General features: G+C 36.1%; 3 protein-coding genes across 7 annotated transcripts; 1 reads left to right on the plus strand and 2 right to left on the minus strand.

Moving 5' to 3' along the window:
- LOC104785600 (protein LURP-one-related 8-like) lies at window positions 413-1,393 on the minus strand. The gene is made up of 2 exons (XM_010510849.2): window positions 1,038-1,393; window positions 413-918 (listed from the first exon to the last, which is right to left on the minus strand). Exons 1-2 carry the CDS (start codon window positions 1,272-1,274, stop codon window positions 565-567), a joined length of 591 nt encoding a protein of 196 aa, XP_010509151.1. The 5' UTR covers window positions 1,275-1,393; the 3' UTR covers window positions 413-564.
- LOC104785601 (probable galacturonosyltransferase 7) lies at window positions 3,875-8,411 on the minus strand. 2 transcript variants are annotated; one of them, XM_010510852.2, is made up of 11 exons: window positions 8,246-8,411; window positions 8,117-8,145; window positions 7,988-8,029; window positions 7,846-7,905; window positions 7,034-7,100; window positions 6,886-6,932; window positions 6,498-6,799; window positions 5,710-6,061; window positions 5,103-5,609; window positions 4,890-5,023; window positions 3,875-4,409 (listed from the first exon to the last, which is right to left on the minus strand). In XM_010510852.2, the coding sequence occupies exons 1-11, from the start codon at window positions 8,409-8,411 to the stop codon at window positions 4,262-4,264; spliced, it is 1,854 nt and encodes a 617-aa protein (XP_010509154.1). In that variant the 3' UTR covers window positions 3,875-4,261. The 2 variants fall into 2 exon arrangements, with proteins under 2 accessions (XP_010509154.1, XP_010509155.1); XM_010510853.2 differs by lacking the exon at window positions 3,875-4,409 and having other exon boundaries at window positions 4,454-5,020.
- Window positions 8,858-11,608, plus strand: LOC104785602 (bifunctional protein FolD 1, mitochondrial). Of its 4 annotated transcripts, none has more exons than XM_010510854.1 (7): window positions 8,858-8,963; window positions 9,141-9,351; window positions 9,448-9,764; window positions 10,192-10,428; window positions 10,534-10,701; window positions 10,876-11,045; window positions 11,162-11,608. In XM_010510854.1, the coding sequence occupies exons 2-6, from the start codon at window positions 9,177-9,179 to the stop codon at window positions 11,038-11,040; spliced, it is 1,062 nt and encodes a 353-aa protein (XP_010509156.1). In that variant the 5' UTR covers window positions 8,858-8,963; window positions 9,141-9,176; the 3' UTR covers window positions 11,041-11,045; window positions 11,162-11,608. The 4 variants fall into 4 exon arrangements, with proteins under 4 accessions (XP_010509156.1, XP_010509157.1, XP_010509158.1 ...); XM_010510855.1 differs by having other exon boundaries at window positions 11,321-11,608; XM_010510856.1 differs by having other exon boundaries at window positions 11,359-11,608.

The following is an 11,840-nucleotide window of genomic DNA, read 5'->3' on the forward strand; positions in this document are numbered from 1 at the left end:
TGATTTTTTTGCTAAATCGGTCTTGGTGGCCTTCAACAGCTCCTCCATTACTGGAGTGCAAGTCCTTTTATTAAATTCTAGTTTGACCAAAGCACAAAATTTGATATTAATAAATAATAGGACTACTTCACTACGAAATTATGAAACTTAAGTCTTTCTTTTCTTACAACAGAAACTAATAACTCTGTTGTAGCAAATATGTTAAAGACTATTCGTATCAAATCATTTTAGTAACAAAATTAGACATTTATTTTGCTGGTTACATGACATCAAATCATGACCGACAAAATTATAAAATATAGCCGACTTAATCATCATCATTCATCATCAGCCTCTACCAAAGCCATCATTGTTGATTCGTCTCTAAAAATATCCATCGATAGTTGCATTTTTGTAGTCCCAAAGGCCAAAATAAAGAAAACTATCTCTGTCTTTTTTTTTTTTTGCACTAAAAGTTGTCTCTGATCATGTGTACATTTAGAAAGGAACACAATGCATAAATTACATAACAAAAAGTAACTAATATACACATAAAATTTAAACCGTAAAAAAAGAAGAGAAAATTCAAGAAGATCTAAACATTTGGTCAAGGATGATGGTCAATGCCATGGCCACACGAGGCTCCATCTCCGATTCAACTATAAGTTTAAACACATCTTTGCCAAAGGCAACTCCTCCGATCACCGTCTCTTTCCTCTTGATCTCCGCTGTTTTCTTCTTGTTCCTCCTCTCGTCCAATATTTTGCAGCTTCTTTGACTGTATGATCCTTCTATCTCGTACAATACCGTCCTCTTTGAGCTAACCCACGCCAAGGTCCTCCGGTTTGTTATTATGTTAACGTTCTTTCTTGCCGTCATTATCGGGTCTCTCTCTGTTTCTCCATCGTATACCATCCAGCAATCTCCCAAACTCAACTTCTGTTCAAGTCAATTAACAAGAAAAAGCAAATTTAAGATTAGTTTCCATAACAATTGTGGATGACATCACTAGCAATGTCTTATATCATGACAAGAATATCAAGAAATGAAAAAAGTACCTTGCGGCGGACGGAGAGGAGGGGTAGACCGGAAGCGTCCATAAGGACGATGTTGTCTCTAGGACAATTCATGTAGTTGTCGACTCTAAAGACAAGCTCTCCATTGGCGTTGTAAACTGTGAATCCGTCGCAGTTGAAGAGAAGGGACTTCTTCCACACCGTTAAAACCGCGGCTGCTTTACTATCACACAAGCTCACGTCGCATGTGTTTGGGAATTTAGGGTGAACTTTTGTCATCTCTCTCTTTTGATTGTTCTTTGTTGCTATGTGTGTTTGATGATTGTTGGTTGTTGGAGAAGATGAGTTGATGTTGTGTATGTGGGAATAATGAGAAGAGGTGTTTGCGTGTTTATTTATACAAACGTAGAAAAAGAGAGAATGAGGTGCTCAAATGAAAAAGAATGGTCTCTCATCTTCTTGTTTTCCACTAGAGAGTTGTCCTTGTCAGTCTATTACTATAAGATATCTTCTCTTTAATTTTTTAGGTCCAAATTTTTTATTAAATGCATTAATGTAATTAAATTAATGAATTGATTCCTTTCTATAATCAAATATTATTATAATAACGGTTTTGCATTTCACCTAAACTCCAACAAAATATTATAACGAAACCTTGTTGTTTGAATCTTGTTCTGACCAAATATTGGCCCTACAAAAATAGCTTATGGTCTCTCGTATAATATAAAATCTGACACTAAACACTAGTTTTCATATGCTCTAGTTTTTAAAGTAACTTTGCAAGAATTATATATTGATTTTATAACAAATATACTAAATCGATTTTATTCAATGCAAAATAGAAAGATGTTTTTAAATTAGGGTTTTAACATATTACGGTTTTATTAACAGGCTCTTTTCAATGACACAAGGATATTTCGGAAAATTCCTTTCGTATATTTATTTTTGTACTTTTCTACACGAACACAGTAGTATTTATTTTACTTTTCTCATATATTTTATTTTATCATTTTATTGGCGTCTAAACATTTCTCTAATCTTTCTCTCTTTGTCGACTTTACAAATTTTATTTAATCAAAAGATGATGAGAATATTATTGTCTACTGTCTAGCTACAAAAAAGAGAAAAGAATCTAACCTACGGGCCATAATCCATCGACATTTCCAGTGTGCATCCTTTTTATAATGGGAAATGGCGAGTCTCTAATGTTTTTTCATTTCCTATTATCATGCTGATACTATTCTCCAAAAATTCAACCGAAAGTATTTTATTTGTATCTTTTTTTCAACAACAGACTACATGTGTTTCTGAACCGAAAGTAATATTTAAGGCCAACAAAAAGAAAGAAAGAAAGTAATACATTATACTCTCTAAGATAAAACCTGAAAACCATATCATATGTATAATAGTATTGTTGATATATCAAGTTTTTGAAGATCACGTTGTGGATCAAACTTCACGCAGGTGTCCCAATTCTAATATTTTCTGGTCATCATGATGACTCTTAGTCCAATCATAATTTAAACATCCGATAACATATTTTTAATAGCTAGCCAATCACGCTTTGAATTATTATTATTACCATGGACGTTGTTGAGTCGACGAAAAGGTAATCTAGTGGAGGAAGATAAGAACGAGTGGATAGCATATATTACACATTAAAACAAATAATCATTTCAAACATTGACAATGAAAATATAACCGAGTTAAAAAATCGAGTTTTGAACCAATCTTTGGTTTTAAGATTTTTTTAATATCATATGATGAAAGGAGGACCACCACTATATATCATTGATTATAAATAATTTAAACATTAGGGAGCTGTGTGGCTGATAAGCAATTAGCGGTGGGAAGAAAAATAAAACCATCCCCAACGAAAATTCCCACTAAAGATTTTTTTCTTTTTAAACTTAGAAAATATCATATTCTATTTTTCATTATGATATTTTTCCACGTCCATTGTGTTATAATAATGAATGTTCCACTTACGTTGACCTTATTAATCTTTTAAAAAAAAAATCTCAAGCTTTCGTTATCTATCGTCTGTTTAAATAGCAAAAAGATTATTGCGGTTTATGCGTCATATGTAATTTACAAAAGTTGATTACGACCTTTGAGATGGTAAGAGACGTCGTCCCCCCACTTTCATAAAAACAAATGAATTGACGATTTACGCGCTGCATGCACTTTGATGAAAGAATATGTTCTCTCTCTTTAATATATTACAGATGTAGTACAACCTAATAACTCCTGTCTTCCTAACCAAATCTGATTCCTCTCACTCTCTCTATATGTACCAACCTTATTCCTCAACTTAGCTTTTAGTGTTTCATATTCTCATACTAACCTCGCCCGTCATCATCAAATATGGGTGTGGTACAGTATGTGAATGAAGGTTTTCTAAGTTGATTCTTTAACTATGACTATGAGACATTTGATTCCATTTCGACGAATATAATTGCATGCATGATTCTTGCAAATGAATCATGCAAGGTTTTGATTCCTGCATCAAGCAACAAAATGTTATTATTTTGTTGTCACATATGTTGAGAACGATCGAGATTATACAAACCGAGATCGAAATTTGATAATAGCTAACTTATCATTGGAATTTGGAAACATAGCTAAGTTTTGTCCAAATCAGCAATGAAACTGCAGATACTGTCGGATAGATAATCCTTCATATAAGACCTGATGTTTTTTGTTTTTGGTTTCTGAGAAGAAAGCTCTTGTTGGGTTAGAATAGTTCCAAACATGTTATTCCTGAGTCATCTATTGTTGAGACAAATGTGTTTCCCATCAGATGTGAATAAAGCAAAGGTTAAATACACAAGACCCTGAGAGAACGTACTCTGTAAACTGGTTCAGTGAGAGAAGTATAGATAAAAACTCTTATCGCCTTCTATTCTGGTACGTCACAAAAAGTAAAGAATAAAACAGAAACTACAATGACAAATTGGAAAATAACGCAGAGGAAAAGAATAGAATGGCACATCTCTTAGCAAAAAATCATATACAACATATCAAAGTTCTTCACATGCTCTCTCTTTTTTTTTTAATCATATCAAAGCTTTTCGAATCACCGTCATCACGTCTCTTAAAATCAATTTGGTATTTGCTTCTGCTTGCTCTTTCCCCTTCAGCATTTCTCCTGCAATGCCTTCGGGTTTATTGACCCAAAAATATGAGATGTTGCACTCTAAAATCTTTTCTTTGCGTGTGACCTTGCTTCTAAAGCATTGGCCGTGTGTAAAACTACTTACTCATCAAGGATTCACGTTACATTCACTCAAGAACCGATCTTCCCGATTCAGATGCTTTCTCCAATAGTTTTTGTACTTTGGGATTCCCACCTCAAGCCACGGCTTCATGTTCCCGTTATAGTGCAATACGCCAGCGTTTTTTATGGCTTGGNAAACAGAAACTACAATGACAAATTGGAAAATAACGCAGAGGAAAAGAATAGAATGGCACATCTCTTAGCAAAAAATCATATACAACATATCAAAGTTCTTCACATGCTCTCTCTTTTTTTTTTAATCATATCAAAGCTTTTCGAATCACCGTCATCACGTCTCTTAAAATCAATTTGGTATTTGCTTCTGCTTGCTCTTTCCCCTTCAGCATTTCTCCTGCAATGCCTTCGGGTTTATTGACCCAAAAATATGAGATGTTGCACTCTAAAATCTTTTCTTTGCGTGTGACCTTGCTTCTAAAGCATTGGCCGTGTGTAAACTACTTACTCATCAAGGATTCACGTTACATTCACTCAAGAACCGATCTTCCCGATTCAGATGCTTTCTCCAATAGTTTTTGTACTTTGGGATTCCCACCTCAAGCCACGGCTTCATGTTCCCGTTATAGTGCAATACGCCAGCGTTTTTTATGGCTTGGGCATTGACGTAGTGGTCATAACCAAGACCTGATAGTGCCCATTTGTCGTCTAGAGCATAAACTTGGTCTTGAAATGTAAGCAAGCTTGCCTGCAATGCTATTGCTTCACTCGACTCATCTCCACCACTCATCTGCTGCAAATGAAAAAAGTAAGTCATCGCACAGAATCACTCAATTATCTCTTAAAAAGTTAATTTTTTTCAGAACACTGACCTCTTTGTAAAATTTCTGGTAGGTTTCTGAAACACCTAATTCCCTCCATCTAGCAAGATCAACAACATTCAAACCAGACATCCAGAGGCAAGCATTGGTATCAAAACTTCCTCTTCTCTTGAGACTCTTTAGCTGACCCAATCTCACAGTGCACGACTTCACAGCGCCATTCACTTTCCCTTCCATATCAAGGTCCCAAAGGGGAGACAAATCTCGCTGGACTACAACGTCATCATCCAGAATCACAACCTTCTCCAATTTGTCAAATAATTTGGGAAGCAGATAGTGAGATTGAGAGAAAAGGGATAAATAGTGTGTTCTATTCTGTTGGGAAACACGAAACTCCGCAGGCAAAGACAATTTCATCTCAGAATCATCCAGCTCGAGTTTTTCAATGTTCAATACTTGAATAGTTGATTGTTTGCAGGGATTCCTAACAAACCATTGTTTCATTGCAAAGTAATTCTGCTCGTCTGTCAGTACATGGAAAACTAAGTTTTTACTGTCCTGAAACATCAATAACCAACCAAGAATTAGAATTCAGAGTTTTATGACTGCAAGAAAAAGTAAAAAAATACTAAGTAATGAAAACTGATTTAGTACATACCCTTGCGTGTAAAACCGTTGAGTTGATCACAACAGACGACGCAAGTATATTATCGGAGATGATAACAAAGTGAAGCAATGAGGGATCTGAAAATCTCTCACTAATAGGATCCTCTAGTGAAGCTGACTTGAAATGTTCCACAGTTAGTCTCATTGACAAGCAATGAAGACTCTTAGGCATTGTATGTACTGCAAGCTGGTAGAGGAACACGCTCTGTTTCATGTGGAAACTAGTTTCATCCTCTGTCAAATCAAGGATCTGTCTCAATTTCTTGTCAACATTGTTACAGTCGACTGGAAATGACTTTGCCTTTGCAATTACAGCTTCCATCTTCTGCAACTTTTTCTCAACCCTGCACAACAGCGGAAAGAAATACCCAATAAGTACAATCAAAGGAAAATAGCAGAGGATTCTACACATAAATGCTTCTCCTGATAGATAGAGGACAAACAACATACATATGGCATCCCTCCTATCATCTAGTACATTAGTTCATTAAATTTTATGTTGGTTTAAGATACTGGGACAGATGATGCTTCAAAATTGAAGTATTTCTGGGTGCGCTCCTCACTGAATAGGTGAGGAGAGAATGCTACAATAAATATTTTCTATAACACAAACCATCTGAAAGACCGAAAGCAAGTAAAACACTAGAAAACAGGATATCTAGACAAGCTAACGGAAAACTAGAAGAAATTCAAGTTACCAGACTCCAACCAAAATCTTTTCCAGTAAGGAACTAACTTTCAGTACAAACATGATTAAGCACAAAATGATAGAGAACTTACTGTGGTGGAAGGTCAGCATCTTGTGAACTTACAATAAGAATACGCTCAAACTCTTGAATATTCTGTTTCATATCCCGAGTCAACTTGTCTTGAGAAGGCATTTTAGCAATACTTGGATAGTATGCCCTAGCAACAAATAGCTGGTCCTTCATTTGCTTCACCTTAGCATCTTTCATCGGTTCCTTATTTTCCTCCCTCCAGAGGCAGTAGCTCCCATATTTCATTTCACAAGTTCTCCAACTTTCATCAGCACTCGCTATTGTCCGCTGAACACCTTTATATGTGGCTTCAGTTTTTGTTTTCTGTTCACAGAATAAAGCAGAATAGGGTTAGCTTCAGACGATTGGCGAGAGATATACTACTACGGAAGCACTTAATCCATTTGTACATTTGCAGGGCTTGGGTTGGCAACAACAGTTGGGGACACTGGTAATCCTGCATATTAATCGAGGAACCAGACGTAAAGTTGCAAATCAGAAACATTTAATATAATAATGAGAGAGGAATTTCAAGGAAGTAACACTTGTAAAACAAACCTCTTTTTTTAGATACACTGCCGCTTGTCCTATTCATATCCCTGGAACCCACGTTCATGTCGCTTTTCTAGCATGGGAAACAAGTAAACTTTGTTACAAGTAGTTTAACCATTCCCACACAAGGAACCAATTCTTTACGTCGCCCAAGAAAAGTTGAGATACGTGACAATAATTTATGAAAGCATTTCAACTTTCTAAAGCTCAAGAGACAGTCAAATAAAAAAACATCATTCAGCATCTAAATTTTCTACCCCTTAAGCAACATGACACATAAAAACAACCGAGTAACTACAACCACTTGATCTCTAGTTTGTTTGTTGGGACAGAAAAGTTGGTTAATTATGAGGCATCTTGCATAGCTATCCATAATCAAAAACAGGCATCTAAATTTTTTTTCCTATTAGTTAGCATTGACATCTAGCAGAAGTACTGTGACAAACATGTGTTTTTTGCTAAATCAGGTTGATCAGATAGCTATGTTATCTGCAATCAAACTACAAAGCCTATAAATTTTTAACATCACTGAAAAGAGAAGAATGAGAAACACTAATGCCACACATTTATGACAGAAACATCCTTCAATAGTTGGAAAATTAAATACGAATAGACCAGATCTGAAATGTCTGTGTCAATTTGAGAGCAGTGTGTTAAAGATAATGAATGACTTCCAACCATCATAAAGGCTTATTAAATCTTAACGGGTACAGGTAAAGATCTAAACTTTGTGTCAAAAACAAGTAATCTACATCCACATAGTACATAAATCCACACTGAAAACAAGTGTGAAAAAACTCAAAAATAGAAGGACCAACCTTTGGAAGCACTGGATTGATTTTTTGAAGAACCTCATCGACCCGTTCGGATACATCTCTCTGCAAAAGCAAGTTAGAAAAGATGAGAAGCAGCCAAAAAAAGAGAGAAGATTCGGTAATCGAATCAATCAAAGTAGAATACCTGAGTATGTTTGGTAGCATTGATTCTGGTAAAGCTCTCAAACTGATTCCAAAAGAATGGTAAGATTCAGAACAATAAAAATCAAATACTCACACACACACGAATAAAAGAAATAAGAATAATGCTTACAGAAGAAGCCGGTTGAACAGTGACAAATCCTAAAAGTGAAAAGAGAGATGAGATTAGATCTGGAAACAGAGATCGAGCAAAATAAAAAACACAAGCAAGCAAAGAGAGTTGTGAGAGAGAGAAACATACCAGGAGAGTGAAAGCCATTGTGAAGACCGAGCAAGAAAGCAAGAGGAACAAGCATAGAGAGAATCACAAGTACCAAAACTCCAATAACCAGAACTTTCCACCGTCGTTTTCCTCCTCCTCCGCCACCACCACCACCAACTCCTCCTCCACCGCCTCCGCCTTTCATATCCCCCAGATTTAGAATTGAATTAAATGCCTTTCTCAAATTACGAACGCATTGGATCCCCAAAAAAAGGTTGGTAAAGAGATCTCTCTGTATCTATGTCTCTGTTCTCGATACACTCACAATCACACTCACAAGTAATAAATTCTCTCTCTTTCGTGTGTATCTGTGTTTTGCAGAATGCAGAAGAACTATAATCAGTGTTTCTGCACTTTGCCCGATCGCATCGTCTCTCTTTTTCTCCCTTTGCTTTTTTTTGCTACTGGGACGAGCAATAGAGAGAGAGACACACACACATACACGATTACACACACACACACAAAAAAAACTCTTTTTCCACACGTGTGACATTGTCTCTACCGTTTGATTATTTAACCCACTTGCAAGATCTATCTCCAGATCATAACACGTGTCTTTCTCACACGGTGGTTAATTTATTTTATTTTAATTAATTAATTTTAGTCATCGTTTTTATATTGTCACTCTCGTTGCATCCTAAACTCCGGAATGCCTAGCGAGACGTTTCAACGCCATTGACGACGCTTATTTACACTGGTGAATCTCTCCTCCACCGTATTTTCATGTTTTCCGATTTCGTTTTTGTTAGCGAAGGGAATGAGCTAAAAAGGATCAAAATTGTGGTTTTTTTATTTTAGCTTAGGCTGATCTGTTTAACGTTCTCTTGACTGAGTTTGGAATCTTTCAATGATTTTTTTTTTGTGTGTGTTTTAGGTGAATTAGTAGTGACTGTTTCATTTAGTTTCGAGCATGTTATTGATGGCGAGGAAAGCTTTGGCCTCGGCGCATAGTAGTAAGGCTATTCGTTTGACAACAAGGGAAGTTCATTACCTAAGCTCCATCTTAGTGTCTCCTCCACTTGTCTCCCTTGATTTGCCTGAAAATTGGATTCCTTACTCTGATCCTCCACCTCTTGCTTCTTTCGGTAATATTGTTTGTTGTATTTCAAGAAAGTTCTCTAATTGTATGAGTTGACTTCTGAAGTTGTGATTTTTATGTGTGTGTACATGCATTTATACAGAGACTGAGCAGAAGACTGTGGTAATAGATGGTAAAGTTATAGCCGAGGAAATCAGAACAAAGATTATTAGTGAAGTTGGGAAGATGAAAATGGCTGTTGGAAAAGTCCCTGGTCTTGCTGTTGTTTTGGTTGGCCAACAAAGAGACTCGCAAACTTATGTTCGCAACAAGATGAAAGCTTGTGAAGAAACTGGCATTAAATCTGTTCTGGCTGAATTGCCAGAGGATTGTAGTGAAGGACATATTATTAGTGTCTTGAAAGAATTTAATGAAGACACGTCTATTCATGGAGTTCTTGTGCAGCTTCCTTTGCCCCAAGTATGTTTCTCATTTTTTTTGTTTGTGTGTGTAATATGAATCATGACATAGTGATGGGGATGTTTAGTGTTGATAATGTCAAAGGTCAGTTCCATGGTAGGAGTTCAAGTAGCTATGTGTACTTTGTTTTTTCATACTTTGTTCTGTAGATTTGCTCAATTCATATATATACATATTCAAATCCATTAAGCTCGCTTGTTATAGCCTGTCTCATAGATCATGTACTCTCTACATGACATTTTTCCCCTATACGGTTTCCTTTATTATTGGTAGGTAAAGCATCTAATTAGATTATGCGACAGAGCATCTGAATCATCTTACTTGTATAGATCTTTTTTCAGGAGAGTGTTCTTGCATTTTGGTGTTTTTCTTTCTTTTTTATTCTTTCTCATGAGTACCATCAAGTAATGGAAGATATCTTGTACAGCATCTTGATGAATCAAAAATCTTGAATATGGTGAGATTGGAGAAAGACGTTGATGGGTTTCATCCATTAAACATGGGGAATCTTGCAATGAGAGGGAGGGAACCGCTGTTTGTATCTTGCACTCCTAAAGGCTGTGTGGAGTTGTTGATAAGAGCAGGCGTTGAAATAGCAGGCAAAAATGCTGTTGTGATTGGAAGAAGCAACATCGTTGGACTACCGATGTCTTTATTATTGCAGGTATTATTAGTTTTTCATTATAGTGCAAGTGAGTTCTTATGTTTTAGCATTTTTCGTTTTTTGATTAGCTATGCATTTGATGTCTTTCATGAAATTCTTGGGTAGAGGCATGACGCGACAGTAAGCACGGTACATGCGTTTACAAAGGATCCAGAGCACATTACTAGGAAGGCGGATATTGTGATAGCAGCTGCAGGTATACCTAATTTAGTTCGTGGAAGTTGGCTTAAGCCTGGAGCAGTTGTCATTGATGTTGGAACATGTCCGGTTGAGGTATCTCCCAGTATTCCTTAATTTATCAAAAAGTCTTATATTAATTTCCCACTGGTACAAAAAACTTGAAACTGAATGATTTTAGAGCTAAATGAAGAGAACAAATGTTTGGCCTTTGGATTCTTATATTGTTGCTGTTTAGACATTGGAGGATGATGTGTAATAATATTGCAGGATAGTAGCTGTGAGTTTGGTTACCGTCTTGTTGGGGATGTATGTTACGAGGAAGCGTTAGGTGTAGCCTCGGCTATCACTCCCGTACCTGGAGGAGTCGGACCCATGACGATCGCCATGCTACTATGCAATACTTTGGATGCTGCTAAGCGGATATTCCTCTGATTATGGTATCTCCTGTCTATTACTATAAATTTTTTGAGAATATTAGATAGAAGATTCCATGTTTGTTGGAGTTGATCACAATCTCTTTTAATTTGAACTATTATGTTGCTTTCTTATATAGACCGCAGTTGATGCCATGGTTGATCCTAACTCATCAACATCTTTAGCATCAAGTTCAACAAAACAACCGTTCAGAAATTTGTGTTAATGCAATGTTGTTACTGTTTCATTGGCTTTTACAAGAAGATGAAACCAATTTAGTTATGAATGTTAATGGTAGTTGAATCATTGGAATAATGTTGGTCCTACTAAAAGCAGCTGTGGTAGGAGAGAAAAGTTGCGTATGAAGGAGATGAGATGACTCAAACAAGAGGTGTCACATGAAGGATCACGAAAGATGTGCTTCCCTTCAATATCTATCTATCTACACGGCTTTCACCTTCACATTGTTTGCTTTATTAGTTCGGTTAAGATTCTGTTTTTTCTGGTTTTATCAGTTTTTTTTTTTGTAAAACTCGAAAACCATAATCAAAATTATTTGTAATTCACTCTAATTAAGTTTGGTTTATGATTCCTGTTGTGATGAATTAAATCAAAACCAAAACATAATGTATAGTTTCTATGAAATTAAATATCTAAACCAACACAAACCGAACACAATCACTCAATTTCGATTCGGTTTAAGATGTTTTTGGAAAATAGTGAAAAAAATAAAACAAAAAAGAAAAGGGGAAAAATAGGATGCTGATTCCGAGTCTCTAGTTCTATAGAGGAGAGAACGTCTGAGAGAGAGAGAGAGA

This window comes from Camelina sativa, chromosome 5 (genome assembly GCF_000633955.1).
Source record: "Camelina sativa cultivar DH55 chromosome 5, Cs, whole genome shotgun sequence".
In the NCBI taxonomy this organism is placed as follows: domain Eukaryota; kingdom Viridiplantae; phylum Streptophyta; class Magnoliopsida; order Brassicales; family Brassicaceae; genus Camelina; species Camelina sativa.